Genomic DNA, 19,685 nt, shown 5'->3' on the forward strand with positions numbered 1-19,685 from the left:
AACTGCTTTAAAGCATTCCCCAATTATACACTGAGGTTTCTTACATAAAAAACTGAACTGTTACTGTATTTAAAAAATAAAAAAAACTGTTTTCTTCAAGATGAAATACAAAGATGCACAAAATGAATGATCAATGGAGGGAAAGATATAAAATAAAACAACACGGGTATGCACAGTATGTAGCAATAATAAAATACTGCACTATAATAGTTCTGTACAGTTACTGTAGGTACAGTAAGATATTTATGAGTACGCATGGAAGATTCACTATTTATTGTAGTTGTTCAAGGATCTCGAGAATGTTACCTTTTTTTTGTTTTTAAATCAGAAACTTGCTTTTTATTCACCTCTTCACAAAGTTTAGATGAATGTGCCAATAAGTACCATTACATTTCATCAACTTTAATGTTTCGAATGAAAAAAAAATAATAAATGAAGGATGCTGAGTAACCAACAACGCAGTGCGTCGTAGGAACTTTTGCTGTAAGTGATGCTTAAAGTTATGTAATAACATTCACGAAATCAATATTTAGTGGCTTATAACGACGCCGATACTTCCTTCTAAAAATTCGAGTTATGGACGAAAAAGTTGCGTTAGTTCTAAAATTCGTTACTCGGGGAAAAATTCGCGTTATAGCCATTTCGCGTAGGTCGAATCGCATTGTAGCGGGAGTCGACTGTATACCCGACACAATCTCATCCCCTCTCCGAAAAAGAATGGAATCATCCAGCATACAACGCTCTTCACCACCGCTCCCTGGTGTACAAATTGTGTGTAGTCTTTAGCTAACTTAATGAACCGGAATAGAATTTCACAGCGCGTATAGAACTCCCCCCCCCCCCCTTTTTTTTTTGAGAATTAAGGAATGTTTCAGTTTCTCTTCCAGCTCTTTTACCTGAGAGACTTTTTTTTATTTATAAAAGCATTTCTCTCCTCATATGATCAATTTTTAAAAAAACTTATTATTATTTTTTTTAAGCAGTCGAAATGCCGCCTCCCTAGCTACTGCGCCCCTGGCGAGTGCCACTGCTGCCAACCCCTGATCATTATAACACCCGTGCACGATGTAGTGACGGGTGAATATAGTCAATTTCGCTTGACCAGTCGATTGCAAAACGATTTCTTATTGAACTGTATGTGTTATAGGATGACTTTTTTCCAGGGTTGCGGAGTCAGAGGGAACATGACCGACTCCAGGATCTTTACAGTCTCCGACGACGACTCCTTCGCTCCAAAATCAGTCCGACTCCAACTACGCAACCTTGGCAGAATTGCGGACTCAGAGAGAAAATGACCAACTCCGACTCTTGCAAATTTATAGCCTCCGACTCGCTACTCCTTTACCTCAAAATCAATCCGACTCCGGAGTCCTGTGTCCTTCAAACTGCACAAGTGACTTTTTACAACATCGTTTCTCCACCTCTTTTGGTAATGCCATAAATAATGAAAAGAAGAATATTCTTTCCCTCATAAGCTCGCCTCTTGCCTTGAAAAGGAGGTTTCTTGCAGGGCCGCACTGGGTCCCCCAAGAGGGCGCCATCCATGACTCCCAAAGAGCACAAAGGTTTGAGGATGAAAAACATATACATAAATAACATAAAAATAGTAAACACTTTGGGGGGAAGAAAAACAACAACAACAAAATTCGCACAGGTTTGAAGGCGTTGAAGAAAATAAATAAATAAAAATAAAAAGCGAAAGTCTTGAAGGTTCGAGGGCGAAAAAAATCCGGAAGGCGCACAGGTTCGAGAACCAAAAAAAAAAAAAAAAGTGCACGCTGCACCGGCCTGCGCACAGTGTGGCAGCCTATGGACAAAAGTGGAAAATGCGACTTTTTTTTCCAACTTGTTTTACTTTATTAATCCTTTCATAGTGACCTTAGTGAAATGGAATTTGAGCTTTTAATCCGATATCATAAAAACAAAGGAGGTAAAACTGATGTTGCTGCGACCCACGGTGCAACCATCTAGTGTTATCAGAGTAAATTTTATGAGCCAGTTGGTATTTTAGGTAGTGGTGGAAGGTCATGAACATCCACCACGAGGTCTGCCGGTGTTTCAAGTTCATTCGAATTGAATAAGGATTTAAGTCTAAAAATAAAGAAAGTTTGCACATTTTGAAGAGAAAAGGGGAATTTTGTCCATTACTCACCCTTTCCTCATCCTATCTGTTACTTTTCTCCGCACACACCCCACCACTTAGCTGTAAGCCTTAGGTTCCACCGTCTGGGGGGTCCGCGTAGCGGGCCCCCCGCACGGCTGAGTGCGACGGTCGACAGTCATCTAAGCCACGGACGGTCTTGGTGCTTATTGCGCCGGGGAAGGTCCCCGTGCTGGGCGTCAGCTCAGCTGGGAGTTTACCCCTTAATGTGTGAGCCTTGCTCGCCATGAGATACGGGATATCTCCCCGTACTTCTTTGGCGTGCCATGGCTCCCTATCCTATCTGTTACTGGGTATCATGAGGGTTATAAGTATATGTTACTGGGGGTCGGACCTTTTCTTCGAAATTGAGCAAATAAAAATAGAATTAACTAATTCAGAGTATCTAGAATTTGCCAAACGTTAGAGGAGATGTAGTTGCACGAGAGAAAAATAGTTTTAAAAGCCTAAATACATTAAAAGGCTCGGAAAATTGAGTTAACCTGAGAGTGATGTCTTAAGCATGTCTGTTACTGATGCCGTTACCCTAAGAACTTATTAGGCGAAAAATAGACTAACTATGCTATAATCTTTACTAATAATAAAGTTGAAAGTCTGTCTGTCAGGATTTCTGTCCGGATCTCTGTCTGTCAGGATCTCTGTGACGCGCATAGCGCCTAAAACGTTCGGCAGATTTTCATGAAATTTGGCACAAAGTTAGTTTGTAGCATGGGGGTGTGCACCTCGAAGCGATGTTTCGAAAATTCGACGTGGTTCGTTTTCTATTCCGATTTTAAGAACAAAATTATCATAAGATGGACGAGTAAACTACGAAATTATCATAACGTGGAACCGTAACATGGGCACAAGCCACTTGGCGAGAAAATTCACCACACATTATGTGTAAATGTACAGGCGAACCAAAAGACCTTTTCATTTTCTATTACGGGCAAAGCCGTGCGGGTACCACTCGTAATATATATTACGAAATCCCGAGAAGAACGACTTTTGTCCACTTGAGCGTACGAGCACCTCGCCGTACTGGGCTGCGGGCCAATTCGCTCCAGGTTCCTACCCTAAAACACGTGTCTGCAGTTCTTTAGAAATTAGTGCGATTCAACGTTGCAATATTTTATTTTATTTTTTTTGCCCAAAGCTATTTATTTAATAATCGGTAACGTCTCGGTCAACTTTGACAGCACGCTTGCGAACGTGGAAGCAACTATCAGCAAACTCTTTCTTCCAATCGCGGCCCTCTTCAAAGAAAGGCGGAATCGCCTTCATTAATAAAAGTCACCTTCGTTTGAAACATCCTGTTTGTAAGTACCTCACATTAAAACTATGAAATCAAACACGACGTATCAATTAAGTTCACCAAATTCACGAGTATTCACATTAAGCGGTTCAATTCAAAAGATATACAGGGGGAAATGTTTTAATTTGCATAATCACCTTTTAGGGAAATAAGTTGCAGAGGTCACGAAACTTCTTCTTACTCCTTCTATTCGGAACGAGTTTTTCGAATGAATTTTAAATATATTAAAGACAAAAAGGTAAATTATTTGGCTTCACGCATAAGTTCATGTTTTGAATTCAAATTACGCTTTTTAAGTAATAAATCTGTGAAAATTTGAAGGTTTATATGCGACTAGCAAAAACACCCGGCGTTGACTGGGTCAGTAATAATTATGAGAAATAATTCTTACTTGCATTTATTTTCTCTTTTAAGTGAAAGAATTTAAGAGACACCTTTTTGATGTGATTAAAAATCGAGCTTTTTCCTTACTCATAAATCTAAAATAGCAATAAGTATAAAGAACAAAATTGTATTGATTTAGAAACGAAAGCACGACATTTAAGCATATACAAATTTGAATAATTTTCAAAATATGAAATTAATCTTCATATGTTTAAAAAAGATTTATCTGTTAATACTTTTTTTAGCATGAAGTCTGAAACCTTCTCTGCATGGCTATTGAAGTACGAAGTTCTAAAAAAAATGTAGCTGCGCGCCTGTAATCCTCTAATACTTGCTTTAGTTATTTGGGAAATTTCAACCATTGTGGACTCATAGTACGATTTTACCAAATTTGCGGGAATCGGTTTGGGATACCTTCGATGATGCTCCCCCTCCTTTCCTTACTTTGTAGAACGATATGTTACTAATTTTCGTTACGGAGATATTGTCGCTAAATGCTGAGATACTTTTGGTCACCATAAAATGGCGCTAAACAGTTTTATCCGAAATGTTTCCAAAATAAGTAGTAAAATTAAGCGATTGTTAGAAATTGTGCAAAACGAAAAATCAATGGAAGTTTTTGTGCTGTTTATGGATTGGCGTAATTTAGTTGCTGGATTATTTTACACAGTAAAAAAAAAGTTTTTTAAAGATTCTTTGATTGGCGAAATTTTGTTTACATGGTGAAAGCTGAGAAACATTATCACGTAGTCTTTGGCTTTAAAAACAGCGACAGTTGAAAAAACTGGCAAATGCATCAGTTACTGAAATCTTTCCGCAAAAATTTTGGTGATATTTCTGCTGGTTGATTGGATAATGAGTAAGTGTCCAATAAGCATAAATAATAATAAAAAAACATTAATTACATTAAAGTACCGTTTAAATAGAAAACGATCAGCCAAATCCAGTTATTATTAGCCAATCTTGTGGAAAAACGTAATTTTAAAATTTGACTTGAGAAAAGTCTCGAACAGTAAAACCAAACGCAAAAATATTCAACAATACAACAATTCTAGCTATCAACTGAGAGTTGAGATAATACACTAAATACCCAATTAGGTTAATGAAAGCCTTCGAACATGGCACAAAAAAGCTTATAACTCGTTTTTTATACAACTTTGAACTTTCTAACAGATGCCATCTTCATCAGAAAAATTAGCGCTTTCGATGGACACATAATTTTAATATGTGCACGTATTTTTTTGTCTCCATATTGGGGCATATATATATATATATATATATAAAGATGCATCTTTAAAAAAAAATCAGAATGCAGTCACGAAAGCGCCGAAATTCATCACTTGTGACGTCATAAAGACCACGCCTTATTTGAAAAAAAAAAAAAAAACCCGGACGTTTAAAAATAATTAATTAAAATTAAACATTTTGAAAATAAAAGATTTTCCTCGCTCCATATCATTGTTTTGCTCATTCTATCAATTTCAGTGACTAAAAGTAGTACTTTCGACTGATGGAAACAACCCCATTTTATAGACGTTTCCTTCTTAACAATATAAATCCTTCTTCAACAATGTTTTTTACAATGATTTTCAAAAAAAAAAAAAAAAAATGTGGAAAGGGACACTCTGATTACCTAGCGATATGAAATATACTTTATGTTCTATTCTTATACCTACCAAATACATGTAAAAAATTTCATAAAAATCGGTCCAGCCGTTTCGAAGGAGTTCAAACACTAACATCGTGACAGATTTTGATATATTAGATAGCGAATGATCGAGTAATAGCGACGTCATCAACTAACTATGCAACTCGCTCTGCGGCATGATAATTTGATAATATTTTTTGGAAATGTTTGACATGAAGGGAAATGCTTTATTTCGACAAAGTTAAACAGGATCCGGTAACTTGACTGTTTTACTGGTAAGACTGTACCACGAAACGAAAAAGTGGTCAACAATGAACGCTACCTACTGTAGTTGATGGTTCATCCACTGGAGTTAGAGTTAAAATTTCAACTATCAAAAAATATTACCAAACAAGCAATTTATTCATTCAAATGCAGATGCAATTTTCACTCGTCATACCTTGACAGGAGATTTTTATAGTTAGAAAATGAACATTAAATTTTAAATTACTACGGTATTGATTTCGGAAACGTTTGACAAAAAGATAAGCGCTGTATTGCTTTGATCAATTTGGCGAAATATTCCGAGAATGAGCCGTGAAATACCTAGAACGGAAAATTGCCACCCGTACCCGGGCTTTTGTTAGTTTTCGTGGTTTTCCAGAAGTTTTTTTTTTTTCTGTTGAAATGTATCCCCTTACCCTAATTACTTTGAAATTTGTCAAATCACAATTTCGAAAAGATTAATGTGTTACGATACAAAAAGAATTTGGGTTTTTAAACGTTTTTTAAAAGAGCTTATTTTGTATCCTTCTAAATACTTTCCTGGCATTGATAAACAATATCCGTACTAATTGGCAATGTGCCGGATATCCGTATCCGTGGATATCCGAGGGAAAATAAAGATCCGTATCCGTTTCACATTTGGCGCATCTTAAACGGAACTTTTGTCTAATATTTTATCACATATTTTTTGAAGAGCTTGTGCCTTTACCATGGAGATCTTTCTAAGCAGGATCTCAATGGCCTTTACCCCAACGGGAATATATTCCGTTACAAATTTTACATTTGGACCGGGATTAAACTGGGTAAAATATTCGAGATCCGCATCCGTATTCGCGGATCTAGACTCGAAGGATACGTATTAACGTATTCGTATCCGCGGATTAACACTATTAAGGATCCGACTCATCACTAGTGCTGATGTATCAAGAATTCATCTAATGAGTACGAAAATAATTATATCCTCTCCCTCCCCCTGCTTTTGCTTATATGCAAATAAATAGAATAAAGCAGTACGTTGTTCTGCGTCTAAAAGAAGACTTAACAATTTCATTCTTGGAACGGAAAAAGGATATCATGCATTAAAAAGCAACTTTCTATTTCGAAACCCACCAATGACGATAGTGGGAAGGTATTTCAAAGAAGCATACATGATTGAATAGTAAGTTTAACAAATCACTTCTCTTTCTTTTCCACAGGTGCACAAGTTAAACAAAACATTATTCCAAGAAAGAAAAAAAAAACCATTACATTGCACCGCTCAGAGGAAATGCTATCAGTTGAATATACATAGAAAGAAAAAAAAAAGGGCATGGAACGCCTCCTAAACGGTCACTTTCGAATCTGGTCGTGGAATTCATTTGTGGTGATGACCAAGCAGGACGTCCAACCACCGGTTGAAGTAGGTCACGGTGAAGCGAGCTAGGTTCAAGGTTGGACAGTTGTCTCGGGCGCACCTTCCTACCTTCCACTGAATTTTAAAAAAAGAAGAAAAATTGTCTGATTTCGGCGTTTAGAGGCTAAATGACAGTAGGGTGATGCTTTTCAAAGTAACACGGAAGTTCGGTCGAGTTCTAGGTCGACGAATGCAATGAACACCAGTGAAGTGTTGCAGCACTGTAATTTCGAATCGTTTAGCAGCAAGTCAAAGGGAAAGGATTAATGACAGATAGGGAAAGCAAGTGAGTGGGAAAAAATGTGAAAGCTGTTTTCAGTTGGATAACCTTAGTCAGATTTGTGCTCTCAAGTGCATCTGGTGTAAATGATATTCAAATAAGGAGTATTTCGTTATTTTGAATTCCTTCGCACGAAGTATTGTATTCGCGGGGGGGGGGGGGGAGGAGACCCTTAATTTCACCCCTGAATTTCCATTTTACTCACTCTTTAATGAATGTTAAGCAGATGTTTTGTATCGACAACAAAAACAGCCTATGGACAACAGACTGAAGTAAAGTTATTAATTGATGACCGCTCGGCGGTATAACACCAAGTTGGCGAAAAATTTGATGACAAAAATGAGATGCCGTGTCCGTTGTCAGTTAAAGTGCAAAATTGTGGCAAGTCTTTAGTCGCCAGTGGCCGGTAGTAACAATTTCATTAGTAACCACTTCTTTGGAACTGTTGTCATTTCTTTTACTCGAAGTTGTAAATAAAATATTTTTTAAATATGTTTAAGCTAACTCTCCAACATATATTAAATAATGCAAGTAATACATTGTTAATAAATTAGTTCATAAAAGCTGCAGTTTGATTTGTGTGGGCATGTCTTTTCCAATAACTTAATGCCTTCTGTATTTTTTTTAAGATCATTATTTTAATATTTGAGGTGGCGATCGACATATGATTTTTTTTATAGCCGTTGTTTTCATATAATCGCCTGGTGGTCGGTGGCAACCGCTAGTTTTGCACTTTATTGTGAACTACAATTTATGAATTTGTGTGGGATGATATCTACAGCATAACACATAAATACAGTGGGAAAAATCGAAAAGAAGTGCATTTGATGTAAAACTGTCATAGGAGAAGAAAAAAGTAGCACATTAGTAGAGCAATAGTTTTTCAATGAATGTTATTTAGGCTGTTTCCTACAACTTAAAATGTGTGTTAAATATCTATAAAATGGCACTTTGAAATGTAAAGAAATTTGATGCTTCTGTTGGAGTCGAAGATATAAAATTGCAACAATGAAAACTAATGGGAACATCAAAGGAAACAAAACCAAAATAATAATGCTCTTCTAGATTGAGCAATAAGCGTTTTGAGTTTGTTGCCAACCTATGCTAAAAGTCCATCTGTAGTAACATTTAAAGAAGTAGTTTGATTTGAAAAAAAATCTTCTTTTGATTAAAAGTTTTTACAGAGGACACCTAATTCGGTAGATATATTTTTTTATTTGAACTATTTTTCTCATTTAATTTGAACAGTTCAATAAAATTTAACACGAGATTCCATGGGAAAATTCGAATCCAATACAAATCTTGGTCTCACATATTTCTTCGAACAAACTAATACGGAAATTAGCTGGTATAGAACATGTTGTGCTTAAAATGTATTTTTTGATTTGGTTATTTTAAAGGTAATTTCAGAATAATTAAAAATTTCCAATATTAATGATTGAAAATAAATTAGCTGAATGAATATTTATACATTTAAGAAAAAATGGGGTTAAGGGATGAGGAAATGTGTCTGTCTGTCTGTCCACCTTTATTCCTCTGACGTTCAAACACTTTTATCTAAGAACACTAAAAACTAATCAAGATTAATATATAGATTCCGACTCTGTTTTCAGTTCAAAGCAATGCTTAATTGATATAGGAGCTCAACTGCTGCGCTTGTTTTCTTTATTCGGTGAAGATATTAAAATTAGACCGAATTCAGACTTTGCGCATTGGTCCCAAACTCTTCCGATTCGCGGCATGCTTTGTAGAATTGGAATTTTCTCACGGCGCCCTAATCCATCTGTATTAATACGTTACAGCGAAAAATTGAAATCAGATAATGTCGACTTTCTCCAGTGATTCACCGGAAATATTCGGTCTAATTGCCGATGTGTTTGGTACGTGAATGCTGATATTCACCGTCCAATGTCCACATTCCCACATTTCTGACTTTTACAGTAACATATTGCATTCATATTGGTACTAAGGACACACTCCGCGAAACCCCTCATCCTTTCCTGCGGCACCCCAAGGGACGGTGGCATCCAATTTGGGAACCCCTGTGTTTACGTATAACTATAAATGCTGAAGAATATGGGACATTTGCTTTTTTTTAGGTTTTAAATTCTGGTTTCTAGAAGCAGACAGATTACATGTCACGAATAAAAATGAAAATGAATTTCCCCAAGAGTAAACGTTATTGAAGGTAAGAATTGATTAAGTTTAAAGCGATTAGGTGCATCGCGATTAGTGAATTGTAAGAATCGCTAAAAATCAAAAATAAATTATATAATTCAATAAATAGTGAAAAATGAAAAAACAGTACGAAAGGTTTCGAGTTAGGGAAATGTGTGTCAATCTGCCTGCCTGCCTGATGCCCCCTCCCAATCCCCAAGAAACAACAACATATATATATATATATAAATATATATATATTTGAAAGATGTTTTGATTCAAAATATGTTCATAAAAGGATATTTTACTTGATTATTTCAAAAATACATTTTGAATAAGTATTATTAGCGTCTGCGGGAGAGATTCAAATCTCTTTACCCGAAAAACCAATAAACCTAAAAACGTTGTTTCGCTAAAAAACCGGAAAAATTGCCGATATTCCGAATTAGAGATTGCAATACCGGACCAAAAATTCAAGACCGGCATTCAGTATTTTTAAAACTTGATACCGGAATACCGGTATTAAAAACCGGTATTTGAAATTTCTCAAAACATTCTTGAAAGCATATCGTTTCGTTGCCACATTTAAATATTTTGTACAAAAATTGTATTACTTATGAAAAGTATTGGGAACAACTTTCAGAATAAAAAATAGCATAAAACTAATGCATCTATTGAATTGTCTCTAAGTCTGGAGCTCATTTAGTGCTCAACTTTCCTACAGTTGAAAATACGCTTTCTGAATTTACGCAGGTCGGTGGTAATGTTTACAATGCGTGATACACACCTCTTCTAATTGTCTAGAAGTAATTCATCTTCAACTAATTCGGTCTCTTGCGTGTTATTTTTGGAAAAATCTTTTTGTGTGAGTATTTCTTGTATTGTGTGTACTATTATTATAAGTTTTAAAAGATTTATACATAGCTAGTTGTGATTTCTTTCCGAGAGACGATACTTTTCCAATATTAACATCATTTTCTCTTGAGCAGAAGAGATTTGATTTTTATAATTAGCCCTTTGGTTTAAAATTTGCGATAAACTTGATTAAATTTGTTCATGTTAGTTTCTCATATTCATTTTCGCCTTCTTTTTTAAATTCTTTACAGTTATAATGATGTAAATATCTGAAAATATGTTCCAAATGATTATGCTTAACCTCTATGCAATTTTTCAATTCACTACATAATTTCTAAATATTATCTGGCCAAATACAAATCGAGACATGACAAAAAAACAATACCGGGATAGCAAATTACCATTTGTTTTACTAACAAGAAAAAGTTCTGCCAATATTCAGTATAGTTAAGACAAATATTTAAAGAAAATATCGTGTAATAAGTATTTACTGCAATTGATGGATGGAATAAATTATTCATAGAACAAATGCATTCATAATTACACTCTAAATTAACTTTCCCCAGAGGGAAAGTGAGTGATCAGGGAAATAGAAAAAATAAAACATGGTGTACAAAAACTCACAAAAATGCGATTCATCTGACTATCTAAAAATGAAAATATCATTTTTTGCAATCTTTCCGCTACTTTTTTTTAATGATTTTCTCGTGCTTTTGAAGGCAAATTTGTACATCAATAGGTTGATATGATAGTTCTGTATCACGGAAAAAGAAATGTACGTTTAAAATATTCGTAAATTGAAAATTCTTTAATTTAAACTATTTATTATTTTCAGCTAATACCGAAAATACCGGTATTGCAATCCCCATTCCCAATATAGTTTTAGTTAGCGTTGTAGTAGAAAATAAGAATGGGGTTGTTTCCTTCTTTCAAAAGTAGTACTTTTTGTCGCTGAAATTGATAGAATAAGCACAAAAAAAAAAAAAAAAAAAAAAAAAAAAAAATAATAATAATAATAACATGGACTCAGAAAATACTTTCATTTTTTCCCAATAGTTATTTTTTAATCAGTTTTTTAAAATGTCCGATTTTTTCAAACAAGACGTGGTCACAAATGATGCTCTTTGGCGCATCTTTCTAGCGCATTTCCACGTTATGATAAGCAAGAAGCGAATTAAAATTGCCAATAGACGTGAGTAAAGATGCGAATTAAATATTTTGTTCTGTGAATGGCAATACTGAATGGCATTTCATCATTTGTGATGTCATCGGCAGAAGACATAAACAATGAAAGCGCACCAATTTAAGTGTATTTTAAAAATATTAAACAAATTATTTAAAAGATGGTCTGATCCTACGCTTTTAAGCATGCTCTTTCAGAAAAAAAAAAAAAAAAAAACTTTAAAAATTTTGGAAACGACCCCTTTGAAACAAAAATGTTATTTTCCGTAGATTTAATAACATTTGACTAGTCGTTAGGAGTCAATTGATTGAATTGAAGTGAAGTAAATTCAAAGCACTAAAGATTTATTGTGCACATAAATAGTTCAGATGATTCTTTTTTTTTCATAATTTCGTTGCGAAATTTTATTTATTTATTTATCTACAAAAAATTTTGTTTTCAGCCAGAGAGGGGGGGGGGGGGGATTCGAAGAGCTCTATTTTTTCCTAAAAGAAAGATTTACCAACGATTTTGTTTTTTTGAAAAATATTATTTGTTGTTTAGATCAACTTTTTACTTTTATTTATTAATTTATTAATATTATTATTTTGTTTTCATTCTAAAGTTTTAATTTATTTTCTTCATTTTTGGCAGCAGAAAAGAAAAAAAATCACCATTCAAATCAACTTTAGCAAGCACTGCAGTCTCTGACTAATAGCTGCTGAAAGAAGCAAAACTAACAAATCCAATAATGACTTATAACCTGCTTTTAAGCTTCGTGAATGACACTAATTTTCTTCGTATATAAGGGGTTTCTCGTTTGTATTGTTTTGAAACGGACTTTTTAAGCCTTGTAGATATTCTGTTCTTCTGGAATGGAATGTTTTACTTCTTTAGCTAATTTCTTAGTTCACCGTAAGATGGCGTTCTCAACCTCTAGAACTGCGAATTTACTTTTTTTTATAGAAAAGAAAGAGCGGTAAAAAATGTTATTTTTGAAAAATAATTTAATGATTTTTTTTATTTGATTTTCATTTTAAGTTTTTTTTTTTTGGCTTTCTTTCCTTCTTTTTTTTCTTTTTTTTTTTGGTAGAACTAAAATGTAGGGTGCATTTGTTAAGAATAAAAAAAAAAAATGCTCTTACTTAATTTGGTTCTCTATTTATTTTTTATTGATTCTGAATTGAAGTTTTTATTGAAAGATATTTTGTTTCGTAATTATGCTCTTCAATTTGGCTTTCGTAAAGTTATATGCTTAAAAATAAGATAAACTTTCTGAACTTTAAATGTTCCTAATAGAAACTATAAATTCATTAAAGGCTGAAATCTATCAAAACATAGCGTCTACCAGTTTAAAAAAATTTAATTTGATAACAATTTCGTATCAATCTTTTTTTTTCTTTTTGAACACAAGAATGGCGTATTTTGTTTTCAGTAGGGTTTCCAATCTCTCAATCCCGATCCCGAATCCCGCGGGGACATTCATGATATTTGGCGGGATTAAACCCGCGGGATTCAGAGCAAAATCCTACGGGATTTCCAATCCCGACAAAGATTTCCCATGCAAATGTTTCCCAATTTTTGTCTTCCATAAAACGAATATTTTTTCAAGTATCATCTGAAGTTTTCATCACATTCCTGTATATCCACAAAAAAAACTTTATGTCTGATATGATGCACGGTGGATTTACCATTCAAGAAAACAATAAAAACAGAATATATTTTTCTGAGAATAAATTGACATTCTCCTTCGGAGGTTTCAGTGTTCATACGCTCAGCTATTGCGAAAATGCGTAAAAATTACAAGCCTTTTTCGATAACATCACTAAATATTGAAACCCAGAAAATTGGGCTTTAGAAGAAATTGAGAAAGTGTTTTTACAAAGTGCAAAATCCGATAGAGTAGCATGAATGCAATGTTGGAACGCTTCTGCAAACTTAAGGAATGCGATTGAAACCTTCAACTTACCAAGAGTGCACAATGGAAGACCCCAGGAGGCTCGTTAGATTTCGAGGGTGACAGACATGATCAAATGGCCGTCTCGAGACTCATAAGTGGTTATCTGAAGAACATGATTTTCGATTCTGGGTGTAAGATCTTCTCTTTGTGCAGCAAATGCAATTTGAAACCGGCATCCCCCGACCACATCCTTGATTGTTTGGGGTTCACTCTGGCAGATGTCTGTGCTAACCCACTACTGGTGCTTAACTTCGCTAGAGTTCATGGCATCATGAATCTGATCTAGCTGCTGCTGGATCAATGAAGGATTGTAAACAACAACAACAACAGAGTGCACAAAATATTTTTTTCCGAAGAAAAAAGCAATGAAAAACCTGACATTTTTTTTATTTGTGCCCTCTAACCTGTAGAAAGTGCCTGATGTCTTTATCACCGTGAAGCTATAATATAAATGTGGGTGTTACCTCAAAAATTATGTTGAATGAATTAGATGAGCAAGTCGATATTTCTTTAAAGTGAGATGTAAAATTAGCGAAATTATTCAAAAACTTTTACTGAGACGGCAACCCAATCAGAGTTCACCTCCTGCAGTAACGAATCACATGCACTGATGACCAACTTCAATAAAGCAACAAGACAAGTTAAATTGAATAGAGTAATGCTCAAATCAAACAGATATCGTTTATGTCCGAAATTTGAAGTTCATAAGCAAAAACCCCTAACATGAACCCCATCCTCATATAAATAATAGCCGATGAGGAAGTAACCCGCGTGTTTCAACAATGAAATTCGCGCCATGGCATGATAATTTGATAATATGTTTTGATAATATTTAGCATGCAGGGAAATGCTTTATTTTGACAAGGCTGAACTAGATCCAGTAACTAAACTGTTTTCCTGGTAAGACTCATTTTTAGAGAATGAAGAAAATTAAAAATGGTCAACAATGACCGCTATCTATTGGAGTTATCGATTAATCATAGAGTAAAGAAATTTACATAGAGATGCACGGTCTATGTTAAAAAGTAGATGAAATTGAAGCCGTAGTTGTGGGATACATTGGTGCGATGATGGACATGGTATGACAGGATAACACATTGACCATGTTATGATAACATGGTCATTTCGCAAGAATGGATCATTTAGCAAGAAGCTAAGGATCTTGGGATACAGCGGTGCAACTTACGGCTTCAATTTCTTAGTATAGCGGGACCTCTCTATATCTATTTCTTTTACTCTATTGGGTTAATTCATTGGAGTTAGGGTTAAAGCTTAAAACTACCAAAATATCACCAAACAGGCAATGGCTGCGTTCAAACGTAGAAGCAAATTTTCATCCGTCATACCATGACGGGCGACTTTCTAGTAAGAAAAGAAAAACCGATTTTAGAAGGTGGTGAAGTATATGGGGATCTTTAGCTAAAATTCCAGAATTCTTTAATCCCAGTAAAATCAATTGCAGGGCAGTCACATCACGTGTTTTCATCAAGCCCATTATTTTTTGCGCAAAATTTTTTCCCATTTAAAGTACACTTGTGCGTACCAGCGTACCAAACGGTAGTCGCAAATGAGATGTGACTTTGTAGTGCTCCACAATTGGTGTACGGGATTCGAGATAACGACTAATTCATGTAACAAAAGCAGTCCTTCCTAAAAAGCACAACTTTTTCTATTTGACCTCAAAATTTAACGTTTAGAAGAATAAAGTCAATTTTGCGAAATCCCGCGGTATTGGCTCATTGGCACGGGATTGTAAACCCTAGTTTTCAGAGAGAGAGAGGGGGGGGGGGGGGGAGAGGGAGAGAGAGAGAGGAAGAGGGGAGAGGGAGGGAGAGGAAGAGAGAGAGAGAGGGGGAGAGGGAGGGAGAGGAAGAGAGAGAGAGAGAGGGGGGGAGAGGGAGGGAGAGGAAGAGAGAGAGAGAGAGAGAGAGAGAGAGATCTGGTTTTGCTTAGATCTCTGCAACTGGATCACTTAGAGAGACTTCGGGATTTCACTACATGATTTGCTTAATCTTAAGGAACGACTTAGCGCTGAAAAATTAAAATTCTAAAATAAAATTATTATTTCAGTTAGGATGGAAAACAGCAAATTTTATGTAATTTCCCTATTAAATGTTTAAATATAGAACCCATTGTAACGAATTTTATTGCCTTGCAACAGTTATGTTAAAAGCAATCATAATGAACATTTTGAATCAAATGGATTACATTTGAACAAGGATTACATTTTAGTGCCAACTGCTTAAAGTTTTAGACACGTATATAGGTTTTTTACCTTTTAGTACCGAGCATTTATATGAAAAAATAGGGTGAAGTTTCATGATGGTAAAATTATTCTGTTTCTGAAATACATTTGCACTAAAAAAATAAAATAACAGAATTTAAAAAAAAAAAAAAAAAAAACTAACACTTTTCATAATGTACTCAAAAGGACAAAATAACTTTTTTGGGTCAGAAAAGACAATATAAGAATTCCTCTAGTTTTCGAAAATTTCAAGAAAATGACACCACAAACGAAAGAAAGTGCGGTTCTAGTTATTTCAAACCAAACTTTCCCAATAAGAAAAATATGCATGATTCAACACTTCAAAGTTATGATTGAAAGCTGGATAATGATAAGAGAGAAATAGAGTGAGCCGCACTTTTCTTCGTTTGTGGTGTCATTTTCTTGGAATTTTCGAAAACTAGAGGAATTCTTAAATTGTCCTTTCTGACCCACAAAAGTTATTTTGCCCTTTTGAGTGCATTATGAAAAGTGCTTAGTATTTTTTAAAAAATACTGTTATTAATAAATGTTCTGTGTTTTGCAACGATTAAAAAAGAAAATAGTTTTGTAAGTTAAAAAAATATATAACTATTTTCAAAACCCCAACAGCAATAATTCATTAAGAAAACTTTAATTTATCAAAAACAAATTCGTTTATTTATGTTATTTTGAGTTAAATTATCGAAAAGTTAACAAAAAAAATCGACATGCAGGCATACAGTATAGTGGAAAAAAACCTAAGCATAATCACAGTATCCGACTTTAACAATGAAAAATGGAAAGAATATGCACACAATGCTATTAACCCTATCAATTTCTATCTATAATTCAGGAATTTAGTGCATGGGACCGTTGCTGCCGGAACGCGTCGGTACGTCGTTCCGAAGTTTTTAACAATTTTTTTTTTTGAACATTTTATTTGAAAATCCTAATTTTTGTTCAAGACAGTCTAATATGACTCTGTTCAAACACGAATCCGCATCAAAATGGATTTATTTTGAATGTCTTCACACTTCAGTACACTCCCGATTATTCGCGGAATTAAGGGGCTCAGGTATCGCAGATAACCCGAAAAAAGGTTTAAAATGAGGGGTAAAGACAAAAATCGTCATTTGCTTACAAATAATTGTATTCTAGATAAAACGCGACATAGTAAAAATAGGTGCGGTATTGAAAATTATTGCTAGTTTATGGAATGGCTAAATCTAAAACGATAACAGTGTATATAAAAAATACACGTAAAATCTGAAAAAGGATCCCTCATTATTGCAAACGGATTGCACACATACGCAAGTTAAGTGTACTAACAGATTAACTGCAACAGATCTAACTAGGTTACACGAAAAAGACAGGGGAAATAAGAATTTTTTCCAGACTAGTCCGGTCAATCGTTTTTATTATCGGAAGGATATGTTAAATAGCCAAACATAAAGACGGGAAAGTTACGAATCTATCGATACCTGGTTCGATGGTCAGTTTACTGGTGTTCGGGAAAGTAACTTGGACAGATATATAGATAGGGGGGGGGGATACATAGATAGGTACATACGCTCAGTTTTGAACTTAAGATTTTTTTTTTTTTTTGCATCAATCATTATCTTAAAATGTATTTTGAATTATATGGGAGATGGTAGTAAATGAAAATCAGTCTTACCAGGCTGTTTCGCTATCCAGTTTACCTTTCCACCCAAGAAACCGCGATGGAAGGTTACGGGAGGTCACTGTGATCTCCCAAACAATTTCCTTATTCGAACATTTTTATCAGACAGTGCGGCAATTTTAGAGACAGCATTGCGAAATTGCAGTTAAAAAAATATAAAGATGCTTGTCTATCCTTATCAGATGCAGCTGTGTATGCTCATATTTTATCATTCGGTAAAATTAAGAGCTTCATTTGGGTAAATTGAAAATTGCTCCTCTTAAAAATTTCAGTTCGGAACGCACTTGCTTCCGCCTCTTTAGGCTGGATAGTCAAAAGTACTGCACAGTACGAGCTCGTCTATCCAGACTAACTGGGACCAAACAGCGATCCAGATAATCGAAAATCCAGATAGTCCGGGTAATATGGGTAATAATCAAAACCAATTCTTAATTAAAGCAGACTTATCCTCAAATACACCATGATGTTTGTTAGATTACTTTAATTTGTTGTATGATCTATGCAAAAATTGTACATTTAATCAAAATAAAAAGCGAATGTTTGGAGTGCTTAAAGCACCGTTCTTGCTATTATAGTTTTAAATTATTATTTAAACTAATTGATTTTCTTCCAACGCATATCCACAAAATAGAAATCGTGATTAGAAGGTGGTAATAAAGATAAGGATTTTATGGCAGTTTTGCTGTTTAAACTCATCTATGTAGGGGGGGGGGGGGGGGTTCCTGAAAAAACGTACTTTTACACAAAACCCATTTTTTAATATAAAGTCTGCTTGTGTTAAGCCCTGAAAAAAAACATGAATAAAATTAAACCGCAGGCGATTTGTAACAATGACAACGAAAATTTCGCTCTCCAAATAAATATTTAAGACAAGCGTTGTCACGGTAATCTGAAAAATCAGAGCAACATCAACTTTGTTCAAGTGAGGAAAATGAGCAATTCGCGTGATTGCTCAATAAAGAAAGCGAAACGAACTTACCTGGCCAGATTCATTATCCTTTCTTATTAAGTTCAGTTCCAGAGTGATCCAACCCCACTTTTTGGTTAGCGCATCGGGCAGTTCTACCAGCGATTATTGCTTCAGCGTCCGCGGTTCGCTGTTTCCCCGCCTCTCCTACACATCACGTGTCGAAACTTCCTCTTCCATAGGTGGAAGAGACATAGAAAAATACTCGGCGAGTTTTCAGTTTGCTTTTTTGTTGTTTAGTGCGTGACAGCTGTCGATATCCGATTCAACACTGCGTTTGGACATTATCGATGGTGTCACATTGACAGGGATGGAGAAAACAGCCGCCTCTTTCACTGCGAAGAATGTACAACATGATGCTGTGCAGTAAAGTTAAGTCAACTTCGATATGGGGAGTTTCTTTACTCTCGGAGATAGAAAAATTTGATTTGAATTCATAGAAACAAAAATGCCAGCGCGAAAAAAGGCGACAAAAGTGGTGTAAACCAGGGGTTCTCAACTTTTTAGGCTTTGCGTCACCCCTTTGAACAACACTGATGTAAGAACACGCCTCCACCTTACACACTATTATATGGTCATCATAAATAATAAAATCGGAATTGGATTCCTTTCGAAATTAAAAAAAAAATTTTCTGGAAAAGCATGCTTTAAAACATAGGATTTAACCATTTTTTAAATGATTCGACAAAGTTTAATAGTTTAAAAAAATTATTTTAATCGGTGAGCATATTCAATTTCCTTTCTTAAGCTTCTGCGTCAGAAAAAATGAAATGCCATTAACTGATGCCATTAACCCAATATTTAATGCGCTTCTTTATTCGCATGTGCTGGCAACGTAGTTGACAGCAAGCGTAAACATTCAGTGCGCCATTGGAGTCAAGTCTCAAAGTAAATCACTAGTAACGTCATAAAGATTACGCCTTATTTTCAAAATCGGACATTAAAAGAAATTAAATATATAAATTACTGTTGGGGTAATAAAAGTTTTTGTCTGACTCCATGTTATTATTATTTTTTTTTCTTACTCTATCAATTTCAGTGAATAAAAGTAATATTTTTTGACTAAAGGAAACAACCCCAATTGAAGCTAAAATTGGTTAGGGTGTCTAAAACTGATTATTGAATTAATTTCTGGATAAATTTGTGTAGACAATTTAATATTTACATACACTTAACTTTATCTTGGGCGCATTATTATTAGAACACATGACATTAAATAAACACGCATTAGTTT

The 19,685-nt window shown here is 34.8% G+C and overlaps 1 protein-coding gene across 1 annotated transcript in view; it reads right to left on the reverse strand.

Moving 5' to 3' along the window:
* The window catches only part of LOC129225595 (uncharacterized), a 102,698-nt gene extending 84,102 nt beyond the window's left edge, over window positions 1–18,596 (reverse strand). Inside the window, exon 1 of the mRNA XM_054860052.1 lies at window positions 18,464–18,596. Coding sequence (XP_054716027.1) covers window positions 18,464–18,477 — 14 coding nt within the window. The 5' untranslated portion in view covers window positions 18,478–18,596. The remainder of the gene's footprint in view (window positions 1–18,463) is intronic.
* Between the last annotated feature and the right edge of the window lie 1,089 nt (window positions 18,597–19,685).

The sequence above is a fragment of the Uloborus diversus genome, chromosome 7 (assembly GCF_026930045.1).
Source record: "Uloborus diversus isolate 005 chromosome 7, Udiv.v.3.1, whole genome shotgun sequence".
Taxonomy (NCBI): Eukaryota; Metazoa; Arthropoda; class Arachnida; order Araneae; family Uloboridae; genus Uloborus; species Uloborus diversus.